The sequence below is a fragment of the Bombus vancouverensis genome, chromosome 7 (genome assembly GCF_051014615.1).
Source record: "Bombus vancouverensis nearcticus chromosome 7, iyBomVanc1_principal, whole genome shotgun sequence".
NCBI lineage: Eukaryota > Metazoa > Arthropoda > Insecta > Hymenoptera > Apidae > Bombus > Bombus vancouverensis.
Genome location: NC_134917.1, coordinates 18,423,317 through 18,444,916, shown reverse-complemented (window position 1 = coordinate 18,444,916; position 21,600 = coordinate 18,423,317). Strand labels below are relative to the sequence as shown.

General features: G+C 28.0%; 4 protein-coding genes across 5 annotated transcripts; 2 read left to right on the top strand and 2 right to left on the bottom strand.

The window, feature by feature from the left end:
- Positions 1-295: 295 nt before the first annotated feature.
- On the bottom strand, positions 296-3,475 carry BTBD9 (BTB (POZ) domain containing 9). Its single transcript, XM_033328938.2, has 10 exons — positions 2,686-3,475; positions 2,473-2,625; positions 2,223-2,412; positions 1,867-2,122; positions 1,675-1,807; positions 1,463-1,600; positions 1,265-1,395; positions 1,075-1,203; positions 812-1,001; positions 296-699 (listed from the first exon to the last, which is right to left on the bottom strand). The coding sequence occupies exons 1-10, from the start codon at positions 3,013-3,015 to the stop codon at positions 502-504; spliced, it is 1,848 nt and encodes a 615-aa protein (XP_033184829.1). The 5' UTR covers positions 3,016-3,475; the 3' UTR covers positions 296-501.
- A 901-nt stretch (positions 3,476-4,376) lies between these two features.
- Positions 4,377-7,430, top strand: Cdc10 (cyclin-dependent kinase 10). The gene is made up of 6 exons (XM_033329879.2): positions 4,377-4,551; positions 4,977-5,131; positions 5,219-5,819; positions 5,917-6,213; positions 6,419-6,552; positions 6,622-7,430. Exons 1-6 carry the CDS (start codon positions 4,542-4,544, stop codon positions 6,655-6,657), a joined length of 1,233 nt encoding a protein of 410 aa, XP_033185770.1. The 5' UTR covers positions 4,377-4,541; the 3' UTR covers positions 6,658-7,430.
- CSP6 (chemosensory protein 6) lies at positions 6,995-10,942 on the bottom strand. Its single transcript, XM_033329897.2, has 2 exons — positions 10,554-10,942; positions 6,995-7,283 (listed from the first exon to the last, which is right to left on the bottom strand). Exons 1-2 carry the CDS (start codon positions 10,735-10,737, stop codon positions 7,090-7,092), a joined length of 378 nt encoding a protein of 125 aa, XP_033185788.1. The 5' UTR covers positions 10,738-10,942; the 3' UTR covers positions 6,995-7,089.
- A 2,997-nt stretch (positions 10,943-13,939) lies between these two features.
- On the top strand, positions 13,940-21,025 carry mute (gon-4 like protein muscle wasted). Of its 2 annotated transcripts, XM_033329864.2 has the most exons (16): positions 13,940-14,227; positions 14,307-14,477; positions 14,568-14,839; positions 14,923-15,098; positions 15,170-15,369; positions 15,455-15,772; positions 15,838-16,030; positions 16,109-16,234; positions 16,706-17,371; positions 17,442-17,598; positions 17,663-18,218; positions 18,307-18,535; positions 18,750-19,496; positions 20,336-20,443; positions 20,609-20,726; positions 20,815-21,025. In XM_033329864.2, exons 1-14 carry the CDS (start codon positions 14,148-14,150, stop codon positions 20,384-20,386), a joined length of 3,942 nt encoding a protein of 1,313 aa, XP_033185755.1. In that variant the 5' UTR covers positions 13,940-14,147; the 3' UTR covers positions 20,387-20,443; positions 20,609-20,726; positions 20,815-21,025. The 2 variants fall into 2 exon arrangements, with proteins under 2 accessions (XP_033185755.1, XP_076476387.1); XM_076620272.1 differs by lacking the exons at positions 13,940-14,227; positions 14,307-14,477 and having other exon boundaries at positions 14,551-14,839; positions 20,796-21,025.
- The last annotated feature ends 575 nt before the right edge of the window (positions 21,026-21,600 follow it).

Sequence of the window (21,600 nt, the reverse complement as noted above, 5' to 3'; positions counted from 1 at the left end):
AAGTTAAAAATTACATAAAAAGAAGTTCTAATATTTGTATATATCCATCAATTTTCTGCTTTTATCTATTAATTTTATGAAAATATATATGTATATGTATCATTATATTATTGTAAATTAGTAACTATTAAAATACCGTTTAGGTTATTTTCGATCTATTTCTAATCAATAAACTTTTATTACATTACTAAATACTTTAAATAAATTTTAACAAGCATTACCAAACGATTTCCAGTTTTCTTCTTTTCTTTAGTCATATAGGAATGAACTAAGGCTCATTTGACTAAATTAAAAATTTACTTTAATTAAAAAATTTATTTTAGAATTATTTTTACAATTATATATCATTATGTGATACTTATATCTCTATACTATACAAGCACTTAAACCATTAATATATAGGAAGTTCAAATCAAAAAACGAAAGTACAATACTTAGTTCTTAATTCTTTAACTATCAATGAAATTTTGCATAATGACTTGTTCCCAAATGGTTAATGTCTTAAGAAATATTGCTATCTGTAGGATTTATTTCTTCTTGATCAATATTAACTGCTTCTGTAGCTGTTTCTGGGGTTAGTGGCACTGACCAAATCGTAGAATCGTGAGTTTTTAATTGCTTTTCTTCGTGCATCAATGATTTACCTACAACTTTATCATTTGTTTGAGCAGGGCATTCAAAATGAACACAGTGAAAAACCTAAAAAGCAAAATGTTTTGGATAACTTTTGGATATGTATAAAATGTGTTTAATTATAAATAGTTTCGTTGCTCTCTAACGTCACTACTCCAAATGAACATGCAATCATTACCTCATTTGCTGTATTGTATGTTCCAACGATACGTATAAAAACGATAGGACGAGGAGGTTTAAAGTTTATTGTTTGCCACGAACGACAAGGTTCTCTGGCTTTATTACCAACTAGAGTCCAATTCCGAAAATTACCGGATACCTCTATATAATAAGAATACGAACGATCATCGCAATCCCAAAGCAATAATCTATATGTAAATAAATATTGATTAGAAAATTTCATATTTTCTTATTTGTTATAGGTAATGTAATAATATATACCGCATAGAACCTATAGTGTACGGTTGTCCAAGTTGTACTAAAATAGAACCAGATCCAATTTGATGACATGTGTAACCACTATCCCAATCATAATTTGATGTATCACCATTTAAGAGAGCATTCCGAGATCTATATTTAAACAATTTATTACAAAGGAATGAAATACATTTCTACACAACAACTTACATACCTACAAACACCTTCTACAACAGTTGCACCTAGATCCATAGTAGCAATATTTCGTGTTGGAATAACAAAACCATTACAGAACTTTTCTGTATGATTTTTATAATATGCTTCAAAACTTACAAGATGAAAAACCTTTAAAATCAAAAGTTATAATTATACAATAGAAAAACATTCCATGTAATTTTAATAATGATTTTACTTTGTTTACGGTATTATTTGTCCCAACAATACGAATATAAAGAACTATTCTTGGTTCAAAGTATAAGTGTTGCCAACTACGACAACAGTATTCTGTATAATCAATAACTCGAACCCAATATTTTTGATCCATGGATACCTACAAAACAGTAAGAAATAATTATACTATGAAGAATTAAACATGAAAATTAGTACTTAATCTATTTTTCTCACTTCTAAATAGTAAGAATATGAACGCATATCTTTATCCCAGAGCAACATTTTTACATGGTTGATGATGCATTGAGTTCCTAACTTGACTAAAATACAGTGTTCTCGTGATTCAGTAATAGTATGTCTGGTATACCTGATAAAAGAACAGTATTATTTAAATGAATAATTTGGAAAATGAATTTATCAATTTACCCTCGTTCCATATCATAATTATTTGTATCGCCATCTAAAAGATAGCTACGCATTTCACCCTGTAGGACTTGAGCACCATGTAGAGGATGAGCAACATTTACATCAATAAGTAGTCGACCACGATAATTAAGATCTGATTCAGGTGTTTGCGTTCTTACAGCTATTGCATCTAAGATTGCTTCCGGAGAAATTAATCCAGTTGGACGAACAACATTTAAAAGATCTGTGATTGAAACTAAGCATAATCGTACCTTATCTACAAAATTTGTCTAATTAATTGAATAATGTATTATATAGAAATTATTTTGAAAATATATTTAAAACAGATTTTTTATTTTTAATGCTTTTATATTTACCTAAAACAGTTTTGCCATCTGCATCAGGATTTGCATTTACCCATGCTCGTACAGCTAAAAAGATATCAATCTCTGGCGCATAAAAGGAATCTCTTGAGATAAGTTCATTCAAAGCATCAGCACTTAATTGCAAAAAGCTTTCATGTTGAATTACTTCATATGCATATCCATCCATGTATTCATGACAAACCTAGAATAGATTATTTTCAGTGGATATTTTCAAATGTATTTTTAGATATGATATCAATACCTTGGTAAGAAATTCTAGTCGATAAAGAAGTGCTGCACCGAATATGAGGCAGACATTTTTCATATTTAATATTTCTCTAAGATAATATGATATGGAAGCTTCCAATTCTGAAAATCCATAAAGATGTGCTAATCCAAGAATATCCAACACAACCTGAAAACAATAATAATTTGTCGATTAAAAATGATAATGAAAATAAGTGACAATTAATACCTCTTCACGTCGGTCTGTAAAAGACATTCGTCCTGTATATATGTACTCAAGTAGGCTTTTAAAACCAGTCAAATTAGCATCTTTTAACTCAATTTCTTGTTGTGTAGATTCTTTTAAACCTCCAAACAAAAGAGCTCTGAAATATTGGCTACGTGCAGCTAAAATGATTTTGTGGCTATTAAATCTTTGTCCACCAACAATTAAAGTTACATCTGAATAATCATTTGAGAGATAGAGAGCACCAATATCCTCAGAAAGTGTGTTAATATGATTTATGTCACCAGAAATTGGATGTTCTATTGATACATTTAATTCATGGTGAGAACTCATTTTTTAGGTTTTGATCTTTTAAATACAAAATTGCAATTCCTTCTTCCCTAATTATTTTTCTTTTTTAAAAGGTTTTCCTTATTGATAAATACAATGCCCCGTCAACATCGAGATACGTTGATAGCATAATACTTCTCTCGATACTCATGCATTCACATTAATTAAGAAACAAAAAGTAGAATCAATTTTACAGAAACTTCATAATTATTAAACAGTAAAAGTAAGGTTAACTTCTAATTTAAATTTAAGGTTAATTTTTAATCTTTAATTGTATTTACACGCTTGCAGTATGTATACTACGATTTTGCGTTTAAATTGCGTATTTAACTTTTTTCTCTATGGGTAAACAATTTCTATAAATTTAAATAAATCTCAGAGAAATCATTATAACATAAAAATAAAGTCACATCCCATTTATAAAAATATTATATTTTACATTTAATTTTGTACTATCTATTTTTTACCAATGGTATCTATTGATCACAACATAAATATCATAGACTTATAGATACTGAAGATAGACAAACGTTGAAATGCAATATGCAATATTACATTGTGAAAGCATTATGGTCTGAAGGCAATGCAATACGTAAAATATGAATACCATAAGCAAAATACAAATTTAATATGTTTAAAACTATTTAAATAATAACATAAATTACACACATGATATATGTGTTACATATTTTAACGGTTATCACAAATGCTCATGGAACACCGCCATGACCATCCTAACTGTTTGACGAAGTGCGCGAAAAATTGAAAGCAACTACTTGAATTGTAAAGATTACTTTTATTAGAAGATAATTTGCTCGGTACTGTAATTATTCATGATACGAAAAATTAGTAAGTTGAAACATTTTTTGTTAAGCTCTTTGCTCAAGCTTTTCTTCTTAAGTTTGAAAAATTTCTCTCTGTGATCCAATACTAGATTAGGTTCCGCTTTATCAATCAAGAATTTTCCTGGTGGTTTCGTTCCATTCTCGGATTATTGATAATGGAAATATTTTGCAGTCACACTCGATACGGTATCATGTGCAAGGATAAAGTGCATAGAATCCAAGTTATAAAAGAGAAAACGTACTAACAATATTTATGACTTTTTTTATTATTAAAGCGCAATATTCTTTCAAAAGGATTACAAAATCTGCAAATTTATCATAAGATAATCAAAAATTCAATATTATTATAAACATTTTAATGGAATAATTATATATATATATATATCTAATTATCTTTATTTCTATTTACATACTTCTAATAATATAAACATTAACTTTTAAGGTATCCTGTTTTGTAAGATGTAACACAAGGTAGCGTATAATGGTAGTTCTTTAATGTCCTAATATCTATGGACTGTCGAATCTATCTTTTATATTTCCAATGGTGCAAATGAATTATTGAAAATTACCCGGTCAATTAATTGTTAGTATTTGAGAGTTTTTACATCTACGCTTTTTGAAACACGAATGTTAAAGAGGAAAACAAGTATAGTTGAGAAAATATCTTTTTGAGAATATTGCATAATGACAAAAGGTACAATTTTATTTGATTACAATCAACATATAAACATTATTATGCTAGGTTAAGTAATTCGATCTTTTTGTTATTACATATTATTTGAAATTATATGATATTTGTACATTAAACTAATTGTATTTTTTAATGATTTTTGTCGTTGAGGTTGGCATAATGTTGCTTAAATTTTAAATTCAGATAAAAAATTGGCAAAAATAAACAAATAATGGAACTTAAATTTGATCCAGTTCAAGTATAATTTATTAATGAAATTGTCAACTCTAAAAAGTGTTTCCTATATAATTGTTATTACTATATTATAAAGTACAATGTACAAAGTATTCCAATGTCTTAAGCTGTTCCTTAAATGATATTAATAGGCATGAAATACTAATAGATACTAGAAAATAAATATTAGATGTGAAATTTTAATAATTTTTTAGACGAAACATTGGAGAAAAAATCAGTTGAAAATAATGATACTGATAAAAAGACTGCGTCTGAATCTGGTCCTGATCCATCAGCACCAATAACTAGAAGAGGAGTATTAACATCATTCTTGACTGGCAAGCCAATGGAGATACCAGAACAAGATATTGTAACTACTTAGTTTATCCATCTTCGTTATAGCTTTAGTTATATTCATTACAATGTAATAAATGATGTTCTATTGCTTTTTTTATAGTTAGGTAAATGCAGATTTGTGTCCGAATTTGAAAAATTAAATCGTATAGGTGAAGGCACCTATGGAATTGTTTATAGAGCAAGGGATACAAAAAACGATAAAGTTGTAGCCTTGAAAAAGGTACGAATGGAACATGAAAAAGATGGCCTTCCAGTCAGTGGTTTAAGAGAAATATCTGTTCTTTTATCCTGTCGTCATGAAAATATTGTACATTTAAGAGAAGTGGTAGTAGGGAGAAGTTTAGAAAGCATATTTCTTGCTATGGAATATTGCGAACAAGACCTTGCAAGTCTACTGGACAATATGCAAGCTCCATTTTCAGAAAGTCAAGTCAAATGTATTGTTTTACAAGTATTAAAGGGTTTGCGTTATCTACATCATAATTTTATTGTACATAGAGATTTGAAAGTTTCAAATCTCCTTATGACAGACAAAGGATGTGTAAAAATTGCTGATTTTGGATTAGCTAGGTGGTTTGGTTTACCTTTAAAGCCAATGACCCCTAGGGTAGTAACATTATGGTATAGAGCACCAGAGTTGTTATTACAAGCTAAAACTCAAACAACTTCTGTCGATATGTGGGCTGCAGGTTGTATTTTAGGTATAGTATTTTCATATTTTTTTCTAATTTATGTATAACATTAAAGATTTAATATAATAATTTAAATTTCGCTTATGCGTATACATGCTTTTATTAGGGGAACTACTTGGGCATCGGCCTTTATTGCCTGGACGATCAGAAATTGCACAATTAGAATTAATTGTTGACTTGCTAGGTACACCAAGTGAAGCAATTTGGCCTGAGTTTAATACACTTCCAGCGCTACAGAACTTTACATTAAAACAGCAACCATATAATAATTTGAAACAAAGGTTTCCATGGTTAAGTGCTGCTGGTTTGAGATTATTAAATTTCTTATTCATGTATGATCCAAAAAAGAGAGCCACTGCAGAAGAATGTTTACAAAGTAGCTACTTCAAAGAAGCTCCTTTGCGTAAGTCACAGAAAACGATATGTATAGGGTGATCCACCAGAACTACTGTCTATACATTTCTTCCAGCGAATAACAACAGTCACGTAAATCGAAGTAGCAATATCTGGTGAACCATCCTGTATATTATTATCGTAATACTTAGAGATTCTTAATTATCATAATATTTTAAAATTGTTAATTACCATTTAATTTAATCTTTTTTTAGCATGTGATCCCAAACTTATGCCCACTTTTCCACAACATAGAAATATGAAAAAAACTGCTCCACCAAAAGAGGCTAGAGAACCAGAGACGAATGTTACAGATCAAACAAATAATTTACCTGCAATTTCAGATCTTGTAAGACCTTTATGTGTTTCATCATGTTTTGAAAAGACATCTTAAAATTGAAATTAATATTTTTTTCAGCTTGGTTCACTTGTCAAGAAGAGGCGAGTTGAATGAAGAATGTACTTATTTTTTGAATGCGATACAAATCTCGACATTATTGATTTAAAAATATTTCATTTCGATTTATATCCTTCATTCTCAATGTATGAATTCATTCACAGATAGACTTTGAAATAAATAAACTATATTAATAAATACTCAAAAAATATTTAAAAAAACATGTATTCGTGAAAAGAAAATGAACACACATTTTTTACTTTAAATATTTAATTATATTTATAGTACGACAAAAATATTCGATCAGACATGAATTCAGCATGTGAGACAAAGTATTTAATAAACATCATAGCTCACTAACATAAAGTAACAAAATTATTATCAACAATCTATGTATGTATACATTAAGCTATTTTATTACTTTTGTTATTATAGTTTTATTGTACAAATCTCCTCATAAATTTATTGTTTAGATCTATAGATATAAATTCAACTGTTTTTGGTTGGTTGTAATACATTTTCGTAACGCTTCTTATATTCGCCACTTGAATCATATTTTGCGGAAAGTCGTTCCCAATCCTTCGGTCTTTTAGTTCTCAGATAATTTACTACTTTGTTCGCTGTATGTTTCTGTTTTTCATTGCATTTACTACAACCTGTAGATAAAGCGTCGGGTAAAATTTCTGAAACAATAAACAAGTAAATTATTTAACATTTTTCCAATTCAATTATAAAAACTCTATACAATTATTTTATGAAGTCTTAATACAATAATACATATTATAATTTTTTAAGGACAATTAAATAGTATAAAACTTTTTATTATATAATTATTTATAATTATTTCTCATATGCAAATTGATCCTTTATACAATAAACCATAATAATCTGAATAATATATATAAATTTACATATTGGAAGGAGAGAGAGAGAGAGCAAGCAAGAAATAATAATGATTTTTGTCAAATTGTATATACATAGGTAAAAGTTAGGATAAGGATTTTTACTCTTGTGTTTGTTTAAGAACAATATGAAATGAGTTCTAACAATTTTTTGTCTTCCTATAGTACTATTTAATATTATTTCTAATATAAACATTATCTAAAAAGCACAAATTTAGTGGAATACTCAAAATTGTTTTTTTTTATACTCAACTCAATATAATTTCAACTTAATTTATAATATTTCAACTTAAAGGAAATGGATTGTAATAGAAAAAAGAAAAAAGAGGACTTATTAGAACAAAAGTTATTTCAATATATGTATACAGTATATCTAGTTTATGTGTATATGTATTATTATTTCTCTAGTTATTGAAAAAATAGGTATTTCATGTTGAAATTGTTTGATTTCGCGGAGGAAACTTAATGGAATGTCTGAATTTTTTTCTGAATTGTTATTTCAGAGATGTCAATATTAATTAAAAGTTTTTAGACTAGAACCATATACATATTATTGTAATTGCCATTTTATTACACATCTCAAAACGATTTCAATGATGTGTATGTATAACGAGAATGTTTAAATAATAACTTATCGGATATTATTATGAAAAATTCGACTTAAATATGAAATTCGGACAACATTTTGTTTTTCATAACGTGTAATCTGTAAGACTAACAATGTAGAATTAACAATTAGATTTTTCTTATTCGTACATTTGTAATCGGGGTAACAGTGTAATTAATTGCATCTTGTACAATTTATGTGAAATACTGTTACGAATTTAGTAAAAATTGTACAATAACATAAATATTTATGTCGCCTGGAAAGAAATCGTTCTTCATCTTACGAATCAAGTGTTACGTACAAGAGATATTAACTAAACTTAATATACCAATATTCTCTATTTTCAGTCTCACGACTGAAAAATGGGCTTGGTTTACAAAATCCTTGACTTACAATTCTATCTTAACCTTTCGCTCTTCCCATTCGCTCAAGTCTCTCATTTTCACTCTTTCATCTTCTATTACCTAACTATATTTCTAATTACTTTCTCTAACAATACTTTATACTATCGCTTTCTTATATATATATATTTTTTTTCTTTTCTTTTGTTTGCTATAATTACATCTATTTTCTCGTTTGCTTTACCTTCAACTTATCTAATCCTATCTTAATCCTATCTTATTCCTCTACTTTCCCATCCCTTTTTTCGCTCACTGCTTTCTCTATCCTGATCTCTGTCTGTTTCCCTACAATCCTTCATCAACTGTTTCAAAGTCCGGAATTTGTCCTCGGACAAATCGCAATTCCGTCCTTTTCTTCCCAATATTTATTTCACTTTTCCAAAATTCTGCACCAAATTTTCGCCCTTATCACTAGTCGTTGACTTCCGTCTCTTCTCTCTTCATTCAGATACTCTGCTAGTTCTAACATTCTAATTATGATTAATTATATGTATGTACAACTGTGCTAATTTGCTATGTCGCATTTGTTGCTGAACCTTCATCTTCTCTTTTCTTCACATTCTTCTCACGTCTTTTCTTTCCCCCTTTTAATCGTTCCATTCTCTTCTGTTTGTCTCAATCTATTTCTTTTTAGGTACATTTTCCTCTCTTTCATTTTCTTTTCCTTCAAATATTCCACGACAATTTTTCTCTCCATCTTATTCTGAAATCTTCCTCAGATTTCAACGCTTTTTAATTCCCCCTCGCTCTTAATTTTTCTCTTTTCGTTTCCTCTACGACTAAATAATAATCGTATTTAACGTTTGCACGATGTCTTCGCAAAAATATCCGATAAATTATTGTTTAAATATACTCGTTAACATTGTTTAATAAAAAAGACGACAATAATAAAAATATATAATGCATCTTAAAAAACTTTGCTGATATTCATGTCTCTGTAAATAACAATCTAAAGAAGATTCAAACCTTCCACTAAGTTACCTTGATGAAATCAAATAATTCTTAAAAAATATTTTTTCGCATTTTCGATATTTTCAATTATATTTTATTATAAACATAATAGCGTGTATACATTTAAACCGAACATACTGTACATATGTATAATAATAACTTAGACGTTACTTAAGAGAGTTCGATGTAATCAAAACGAGAAAGTTCAAAGCAACTTATGTAATAAAGAGAGGGAGAGTGAATTGAACTCTGTCGTAATCGTTGCAGCAGATGCACGTAGAAACCTCGGAAAGAAACCGGTGTGACTTTTGGTCATGCAGTTAAATAAAACTGCTTCGTTAGTTATAAAAATATCTATGTCTGTTTACAAATTTGTAAATTCTGTAGTTTTCTATGTACATCTTCTTTTTTATTTTAGAAGTGATCAGTTGCAAAAGTTCGAAAAAGAAAGAAAATAATAAAGCACTAAAAAAAAAGATATACATATATACCTACAGTATATTACGAGTATATTATATTCGAAGTCACGTTTTAGAAAATGAATGTTTTTCTATCGTTTCGTATGCTTTACGATATTAATGCTATTAAAGTAAAATCATTAACGTAATTGCATTTAAAATATAAAAATATTAATAACGGATAGGAAAGGATATTTATGAAATGTCATTTCCTTCGTTTCTCACATTTTTATACAGTAATATCTACATAAATTAGTACCATGTATTAATAATTCATTTGTTATAAACTGAACTAAAATTCATTGACATTTTAATACAGAAATAATTTCTCCGTGGAATTTTATATAGATATGAATATAAATAATATCTTTACATAAAAATATGAACAATATTATTTGAAAAGTATATGAGCAGCACAAATATGTAATTAATTTTAGTACTTTTATATTAAAATAAATCGTACTTTAGTATAAACTATTATACACATAAGTATAGCTTTCTACTGTTTTTACACTTGTTAATTAGGTATTTTACATGTATAATAAATTAATAAATTATTAATTAAATGTATAATCTCGAATGATCTATAACGGGGCTATATCACTAGATAGAAGTAACAAATGTATGTACTTACTTTTTAATTCTCTGCCTTCGTTGGTACATGGTCCTTCGTCCAGCATGCACTTAATGTAATTGGTGAGGATACGACCATTTTGCAGGATCCTGTCCACGTCTACATTGTCATATTTTGTGGTATAATCTTCCGCTGTTACACAAACGACTGCGACCAAGGCAAATAATAAGAGATAAATCTTCATATTGTAATTGAAGCACGTTCTTCCAGCTTCAATTTTAAAATGCAAAACTCTATGACGATTATACCAACGAAAGCGATATGAAGATAGAAAAATGTACAGATTACTACGTTCCGTTTAACGAAGTAATAGATGGTAATTTAAAAACAAATGTTATTTGAAAGCTACCCTATACAGCGGAAAGTAAACCGCTCTTTGTAACAGTTGAAGCAAGTTGTCGAATTATATAGCTGAAGACAGAGGACATTGGAGGGAGTAGATAAACGCGTTAGTTGAGTATTTTATACTCCATGGAACGTACGCATACGTTGTACAGTAGCGATTGAATACAAGCATCAAGATATAAAAAATAATACCGATAAATAAAATAAATATATTTTATCATTTATATATATCAGTCATATACTTTTCACCTGTTTAAAGTTTTCAAACTAGCTAATTAATTTCGTATATCGGTGTTAAATCTACCGAGAAATTAGATAAATGGACGAAAACAAATTTAAATAAATTTTTAAAGTACGTATTATTGGACTATTGCTTGTTCTATGAAATGTCGTGAATATACATGATAATTGAACCTAATCGCGTTAAAACCATCTGTTATATAAATTTGTTAATATCAATATGCAATCAATTTCTTCTAAAAGAAAATTCTCTAATAATTATTTTGTCTAAAATTATATAAAATGCTCTCCGTATACGAGGAGTGAGGAATGTTTGACGTTTGAGAATACATGTTGAGCAGTGTGATAGAAATAGTTAACACAGCGAGAACAACGTGCTATCAAGAATAATGAAGAGATTATTCTTCGCCGTGTTTAGAGGATGACCATCGGGTATTTACGTTGCGTACCTTGCCAAGGACGATCATCAATAAAAATACGATGTTAATGCTATAACAAGGTTTACGTTTGGAAATCTTATAATTTACCCATCTCGATATATGTACAATAAATAAACAAATCAAAAAGTGAATAAACTTTCTCGATTAAAGGATCTTCAGATAATTGAATAGATATCTAGATAATCATAATCGAATAATAGATACTAATTATTGCAGTGATAAAATCGTTCGATTTAATTAATTGGTGTAATTTTATATTTTATCTCTTACAAAGTTACAACGTATTTTGGGAAATAAATCTTTTTGATCGAGAATAAATATTATTTCAAGACACAGATTATGTAAGTTTAAAAAGTAATATATTCTTTTAAATATACATTGAATATATCATGTGTTATTATGTATTCGTTACCTGACGTTTACTTTTCCTATTCGTAGAATCTCCTATTACCTGTTGATCCATGACTTACAAAATATTCCGTTCATATCGTGTACAGACATATATTCATTTCGACATTACAATCATCAGATTAATTAAAATGCACACCGTATCACAACTTCAACCCACTTTATCATTCGACTGTATCGTAAACCGACTATACATCGATTATAATATGTATAAACTTTCTATCTTGTCCCTTAGACTTTGTTTGACGCGAATACACATTTCATTTTGATCAAATTTCATTTTGAACAATTATTCCACCGTCGTTATCTAGATACATCTAAGATAGGCATATATGTATAACAAGATAATCATCGGCATGTATAAAAGCTATAAAAGTCTATTGATCGTTTGTAAGAAGCGATATATGCGTAATATGATGCGTTATAGATTTTAAAGTTTACTTAATATATCGGCCCTCTGAATTGTTCTGTAAGAACGTGTACCTGTAACGATAATATAATTTCTTATAAATTTTTGCAAAGATATATTGACTTTTGAAAGATCGTTAGAAATCTAAGAAAGAGACGAGACAATGGCTATTTGCACCATTCAGTGAGATATATCTTATATATCTGCCACGACAACGAAATATCTGATATTTCTAAATTTTGTATATTTATTAATAAATTACGATTGATTGTAGCCAGTTGGTACGAAAATTTAAAGACAAATCAGGGAGGGTACGAAATCATATATAGTATATGATCCGATAAGTACTGATATCGAAAATACGAAATTTCTAACATTGGGTGTAGGTAAGTACATAATATAGAAATTTATGGTAAATACATTTTACCTTGTTCTTTTCTTCTTATATATGACAATTCTCACAAACACAAATGTTTGATATTATGAAATATTATGAGTTATATTAAAACTTTTTAATAATAAAGTTAATTACGTTCAAAGTTATAGAATCTCTCAAGAATTTGTTGCAGCGTCAAATATTGTTTTCCATGATATCCTTTCATCCTACGTAAAATACTTGAGCAATTCATAACGGCGTATAATCGATTCCCATTCATTGGGATAATTTCGTTGCATAAATATTGTCAATTTGTGTGCAAGTGCAGCTTGTCGAGGTGTACAACGTTCACAATGATTGTTCAACGCTTCTGGCAACAAAGCTGTAAGAATCGTAACAATATTTTATATGTAATACGAACGAATTATTAAATCTGAATACGACCTTCAAAATTTGCATGCTAAGAGGAAAAACAGTTGATTCCGCTTAATTTATCTCTTGCTTGACAAATATCATTATCGTAATTTCATAATAAAATTTATTTATTAACAATGCATACCTTTTATTGATGAAACGACAAAGCAAAGTGATCGAAGGTGAACTTTGATGATGTTTCTTCGTTTGTTTAATATACTTTTAAAATACAAGATTGTACATGTATATTTTGAACACGAAATTATTTCATATTTTATCTTTTATTGATAAATTGTTGCGTAAGGATAGATATTTTTTTCCTGATGAACTAAAGAATCAACATTTTCTTCTTGAACATACATATTTATTATATAATAATGTATATTCTATTTACACATACACTATTTTCAGGGTAACAATTGTAATAAAAAAGTTATTTGTAAATGTATTGAACATGCGAAAAGAGCATACCGATCGCGAAATTGAAGTTAATTTTTTCGAATTTTAAGAAGACGATTTAAGTGATTTAATGATTTTAATAATCGTGGAATAATTATTGTGAATTGGCCTTCGTCTAATTTTTAATGGAATAGTGGTTTGTATTTGTATTATGAAAAGAATATACAAGGTGGTTGGTAACTGGTGGTACAAGCGGAAAGGGGGTGATTCTACGCGAAAAAAGAAGTCGAAAATATAGTGGTATATATCGAATATATATCGGTGTGCAGGAATCTTTAAAACAAAATACTATTGAAGAAGAAAATTCATCTTTTTTTCTTCTAACGTTTCTTCAGACGATCCACTTTTAGATTTTAGATCGCGCAATAAAAACATAAGTTCACGTAAATTAAAGTTATTTTAGATTACATTTATGTACATATAAGAATTAAAGCCCTCTGTCGGTACCAGACCAAACTATCCCAGATCCACCATGCAGAAACGAGACGTTAATAATATACATAATGGCAATGATTAAAAATCGTCTTTATAATACAGAGGATGATATAGCTTTTGAGCCAAGATTGACAAGAGCAAAGACCAAGTATAGTTTGATAAAATATATTTTATAATTATATACTAGAATTAGGAAATATGTCTCAATTGTATCTTAATTAATATAGAGAGCTAGCAGCAGCCCAAGTTAATATACCATGGCCAATTACTCCAGTGAAGAAAACTTCATCAGAAGTACAAGCATTAATCGAAGAAGAATTACCAGAAGATTCTTCTGATGAAGAATACAATCCAGAACAAGAATCACATGATCCTGAAGGAATTTTTAAAATCCCTGGGTAAATTAACGTACTTAAGATAATTTTAAATAATATATTAATATAATACATTAATAGAATTCTAATTACTTTAATATTATATATTTTTAGAATTCCTTATGTGCCAACAGAAGAAGAAAGTATTGGTCAAAGAACACGATCCAAAGTTTGTTTAAGCGAAACACCTTTGGAACAGATTGAACAAGCATTTATACCTCCAGATATAACCATTGATATGTATGATTTGGATTGTGAAAAAGATGAAGATTGGGATAATTTCTTAAAAGAATTTACTCAACCACTCACTCAAGAACCTATGGTGGAAGATGATTCGGAAGCAGATCCAGAATATAATATTTTAGAAGACGAAGAAACAGAACTTTGTATGTATGATAAAAAATATGATTATATACTATACATTTCTTAAATTATACAGGCTATTAAAATAATTTGAATATGTTTACAGTGGATAAAGAAGAATTAAGAGCTGATAAAGCTGTAAATGTTACGCGCAAGGAATTAAATAATTTGACTGCAGAATTATTTGAGTTTATAGATATATTTCCGAAAGAAGATCAGGAGATTTCAAAAACAAGAAGGTCTCCAGAAAATAAAAATGTTTCGGTTGAAAACAATTTTATGGTAAGACCATGATATGATAACTATATTTTAATTAAGAATATAATTTTACTGCAATTTTAATTTTGGTTTAGAATTGTTCTGTAACAGATTTATTACCTACTTATAAAGAACCAGAACTTCCTAATTTAATGAATCCAAATCAACGCGAGTTATTGGCAGTTCAATTTCGTCAACATGTACAATTAATGGTACAACATTTTGCTATGACATATATGCACCCAGATCTGCATTCTCAGTCAAAAACGTGCAAAGAAAATCTAAATAGTATAAAGTAAGTTTACGACTAAGTAAGCAGTTTTTAAATTAAACATATATAGTGTATTAAGTATATATTAAATTTATATTACTTTTATTAGGTACTTAAGTAATGGCCCTAATTCTGCATTCAATGTAGCAAATTTACCGGATGCTTTAAAATTAGTATCTGATTGGGAAAATAAATTTTTGGATAACAAATTTTCTGAAGATTTCAAAAAAGCTATGGCAGATGGGGATGCAATAAAAAGAATATATCTTAAAAATAGGTATAAGTGTATTCCTAAATTTGATCCAGAATTAAAAAAGCTATTTATGGACAGTAAAGCCCTAATGTATCCACAACTTTTGCCTGAAATACCATTCAGAAGTGAATTAAATAAATTTGTACGCCCTCCATATTTAAAATCTGAAGAGAGGTATGTAAATAATATGTATGTAGTATCAAAAAAGTATATATATTTTATGGAAATCTGTCTTCTAGTTTAATTGCATTGGGTTTGGAGCAGTTTCTCCCTTTTGTTGCCACTAAATCAAAGAAATTAAAAAGTAAGAAACTCCAACTATTAGATGCAGTGAAATTAATTAATCAGTATTTAGTGCCATGCAGGGAACCTGAAGGATTATTAAATCACATTGGAAAACGCCGATACACAAAGAATGCAAATCCAATAAAAGTAAATATAATATATCTACAAATAATATAATATATTTTTTTAATATAACAGAACTTTACTAGAAAAATGTTTCCACAGCATTACTTTGAGAAGGGTTGTGCTCCTAGAACAATACATTACATAACATTAGAATGCGATCTCAAAGCACCCAAAGATCAATCAATAAATCTATTACCTGTAATTTGGCAAACTTATTGTAATAATGTAAGTATTTCATACAAAATATTTATAAATGTTTATATACGTAGTCGATATTCTACATTATTATATTTTCTTATTATTTAATATAGTTATCTTTTCCACAAAATAAGGTACCTGATTATCTTGATCTCTCTTACTATTATTATCTTTGGAAAAAAATACTGCAGATTAAGTGTGAATGATTCCAGCAACAAAAAGTTAACACAAAAATGTGCCACCTTTAAGACTATTCGACACTTATCTACAACATTTTTTGCTACAGATAATAATATTGATGTAAATCAAGATAATATCAAATGCCTCTTGTGTGTATATAGTCTGTACAAAAATTTGGGAAAGACTTTAGGAGCATATATTGGGTTGGCAACTAAGTGATTGCAGTTACAAAGTGTTTTTGTCAGTAAGACACTACGTACCCCTAAAGTTTTTCCCAAACCTTTTTATATATTTATCATATCATATGTATTCTTATAGACACAGCAGAAAATTAATGTCTTAAAGCAAAAACATATGGTTAATTCGTATAACGATATTATGAAGAAAGATTGCCTTACAAATGGAAATAGAAACCATGTTTCTGTTTCCAAAGCTCACATTTTGTGTACACAAAACCCACCTATTAATATATTACCAAAAATATTACCTGCAAATACAAAGCAGAAGACAACAACTAAAAATGCATTGAAAGATAATTTGTGCACAAGTGGAAACATTAATTGTGAAATTTCTAAAAATGTATCAGACAATGAAGTAAATATTAAAATACATAATACACATGCATTAAATACAGATTCTTCATTGCATCGTAACAGCTCTTTAAAAGTTATAACTATGCAAGAAGAAAAAGAGAAAAAAACAGATGATAGTGAATTAAAAGAAGTTAGGAATGATGTACCTACAAATTCAATTACATCAAAACATCCAAAGTTTTCTAAAAAGTCTTCTGAAATAGTACAAGAATTACCTCAATTACGAAAAACTACTCCTAGGTTAGCAAAAACAAGAAGTGCTCAAAATATGAAATTAATGGCCCAAGTTTTAGGACCAAAAGGTTTATCATCTAATTGCAATGCCTTAAAATCCAGAGAAAAGAATGATATAGATAAAAATATAGAGAAAATATCTGATTCGCCTAAACTTGTGAGTAAAATTGTTATTAATTTTAGTGAAATAAAATTAACGTTTTTAAGATTTTTATATCTTATTTTAGGATAATGAAGATGAAATTGCAGAGTTAATGTTAGCTAGCACAACTATTAAGAAAGATTCTATTAGTAGAAAGAAAGCTAAAGAAGCTAGAGAGTTAGAAAACATTAAAAGACTTTTAGAATCTGAAAATCCATTAAACGAAGAAGAAAGAGGTTCAAGTATGTGTCTTAATAAGTTTAAAGTACTTGAGTTATTTTAATTTACTTATGTTATTTTATATAGAGTTTGCAGCATCATATCTTCAGAAATTGCACTTGGCATTAGAATCTGACAATCCAGCAACATTACGATCTGTGATAAAATTATATTTAGATTATTATGACAAATTAGATAGCATTAATCAAATGGAGAACGAATTATCATTCTCGAGTCCATCAAGATCTTTGCACCATGAACAAATTATGGAAAAATCTGCGATAGATAAAGATGCAATAACTATTACTTTATATCGAGATGTATGTGAAAAATTACGAGAATATCCTGAGCTTTGTACAGACTTTTTGTTGTTTTTGAGGCCACATCAAGCTGCAATGATGGATAAATCAGTGGAATATATAATGCTTCAAAAGATGAGCGAATTTGTTAAAGTAGCTCAAATATATTTTGCTAAACAACCTTCTCGAATAGCAAAAATGATGCAAGCTATTACACAGCTTTCATCCGATCCACAGATAACATTAGAACATGTTCATGCAACTATGAGTCCCATATTTAAGGGACATCCTTTAGTTATGGATTTATTTTTACAAATATTACCCACTGCTAAACCTCCAGAAAGGTAACATAAATAATAATATTATTATATATATTAATAAGAAAAAATTTATAGGTATCTAATTATATTTATTTAATTTATTATCTTATAGTTTGTTTGCATCACATATGTTTGAAAACTTAACATGTCCAGTGGGACCATATGATAAAAGTAAAATTTATACTGAAGATGCACCTGAATTATATGAAAATATAGAATTGCCTGTATTATCATTTCAAGAAGATCCTTATGGTGGAGAAAACTGCAAATGCAGTTGTCATAACGATGAAGAATCCACTTCTAAAAATATTTCTGAACATTGTGTGTCTTGTGGCACAAGGGTATGTTTTTTCTTATTTATTTTTTGATAGTTTTTAAAATAGTCTCAAATACAGAATAGAAGTGAAAAGATGAATTACAACTAATAAACATACACATATTAACTACTTGTGGATAGCTTCTTTAAAATAAAAGTTAATATTTTATATGTATTATTTGAAATTGTTTAACATATTTTTAATACAAAAATTTATGATTTACATTTAAAAAATACAGTTCCTCAATGGAAAAATTTACCTTCAAACATCTGAAGGTTTAAGACCTGCAAAAATTATTTTCCCTGGAGCTGAAGAAGAAAAGTTGGAAAATATTGCGCGTATATCTTTAAAAGCTACTGATAAATTTGCTTCATCTATTTCATCTACACAACGAAGAAAGTCTTCAAAGAATGAATTTCATACCGATGAACAACATCAGAAATCTTTTATAGCAAAAAATTCACCTACCAAAGAAAACGAAGAAGGAGAAAAATTAATTATAAAGTCTAAAAAAGCTATAAAATCGCCGTCAAAATCTACAGATCAGAAAAAAGATTTTAAAAGACCCAGAAGTGAAATAAATCATATAAATAAAAGTGCAAAAAAAATACGCATATCTCAATGTAAAAATAAAAAAGAGAAACAAATTGACAAGCAAGAAATAAAAGTAGAATACATAGACTCAAATGTTAGTGATCATATGAAATTAGGTGAAAAAGGATGCTTATTCATTGATTATAAAAATTCTAAAGAAACAGTAGCAAAAAATACATCGGATGCGAAAATAGGAACGTCAAATGATAGCATAAGCAAGGTTGATTTATCTGATGAGATAAAAAATTCTGTTGATTTAAGTACCAATGTAAATACAAAGTCATGGACACGGCAGGAAGATATGATCCTATTACAAGCTGTAAAAAAAGAATATTCTGAGAATTCACTTATCCTAGTCAGTAAAACATTAGGAAATCGTACAATTGATCAAGTGAGTCTACACTAGTGTACAAAATTAAAAGATCATAAAATTTTCAATGAAAAGTTATCAATATTTAAGCTGTTATACTGTTATACTGTAACTGTTATGTGTAACTGTGAGCTCATTTTAAAGCTCGAAGATTCCTCTCTCATAATCATGTGTTCATTTTTTGTAGAGATGTTTGTAAGTATATCATGGGTGAGAAAGTAAAGATACTTCTTCTTTTCAAAAATTTTATAACTTCAAACGATTGTACGGAGTTTGAAAAATTTTTTTCGGGATTTATTTTAAGATGACCTTGTAAAAGAAAATCCCCTTTACAACAACCTAACAAAAGTTGATGTGCGAATTTTTGGTTGCCGTCTTATTGCACTTTAAATAGGAAGTATTCCGCTGGATTTGGAATAGCTCAAAGTACATCATGATAATCATACATCAACTTTTGATAAATTGTTGTAAAAAGTAGACTTCCTTTTACAAAGTCATCTTAAAACGTACATTCTGTACAATTGTTTGAATTTCTAAAATTTGCGAGAAAAAGAAGCATCTTCACTTTTTCAACCGTTATATGATATAAAAACATCTCTGAAAAAGAATGGACACAGGGTTATGAGGAATTTTCAAGTTTCAAAATAAGGCCAGTTAAATATCTTAAGTTAAGTTAAGTTATACAATTTTCTTCCACGAAGTTATAGCAATTAATATAAAATTGATATAAATATCGACAAATTTTCGCCAAAAATTTTGTGATCCTTTAATTTTTCACACCAGTATATATTATTTTTTTATATATTCTGATGCTTATATATTTTGAATATGTATATTATGTATCTAATGTCATTCTATAGGTTAGAGAAAGATGCGAAATCCTGCTCTCTTTGTTAAAGAAGATGATGTAATTATCTTTAGTTAAAAAGGATATAACGTTATTACTCTTTATTCCAAACTTTCACTGGGTAAGTATATGCTAGTAAAAAATATTTTCATAAAATGTAATATCCTTAAATACATATATTATCTCTTTTTATTGTTTTATTTTTTATTGTTATTATATAATAACAACAAGATTATTAGAATACCTACATATTTTGACATAAATCGTTAACTTGTTTTTATTATAGATTATAGACTTGCTCCCATCAGTGACAAAAATCACTTTGCATAACAAACTATGCCATAACAACGAAATGTAAACCAAATATATTAATTAAAATATTCAACTGAGGATAGCAGTACATGGTATAAAATTATAAGATTATTTGCAGCATTGAAAGCTTTAATTTTTTAATTTCGTCAAAAATTTTTTAGTGTATTCAAATTTTTGCAGGAGGAAAAGACAACAATGGAGTATTACACTAATACTATTATTACAAAGAAAACATACTTCGCATATTTGTATTTGAATATAGTGTTAAAACATAGTTACAAGAAGAATAGTACTCATAAGCTACTAAGTTATAAAATTATATAGATTATGTTATACTTCTCTTAATTTTATAAAATCTTATATAGAAATAAATGAAATTAATTTATGAAAATCGTGTTTTTGAAATACTATTAAAGTTTTTTACATGTGTAGTTCATAAAACAGTTCTATTTCATAAATTATATATTTATATTTATGTATACAACACATAGACACAACATATATATACAAAATTTATTTACAAAAGTATATACCTTACGAATTTTTGTATTAACCGTATTTATTGATATATGAAATATTTCAATAACCTAAAATTTAAAAAATATTCATTACATTAAGTTTCATTACATAGATTCAAGAAGTTTTTTCTTTATATTGTGTCATAGCACTAATTGTATATGTAAATATATATGTATGGAAGAATAAATATATATATCAAATAATATTATTAATTTAGTGTGTGTAGTTACATTTAATTATTGTTTACGATTTCTTATTCACTTCAAAAAATAAAATTTTGAAAAATAAGTTCATTTATTTATATAAATGTATAAATCTTTGTTCCCCCTATGCTGTACCATTTTGTAACAGATATATCGTCAGAGTACGTAATCCGTCTAACTCCTGTTTTAAAAAAAATGTAATTAATCAATCCACATATGTGTCATTGGTATAAAGAATACGAAT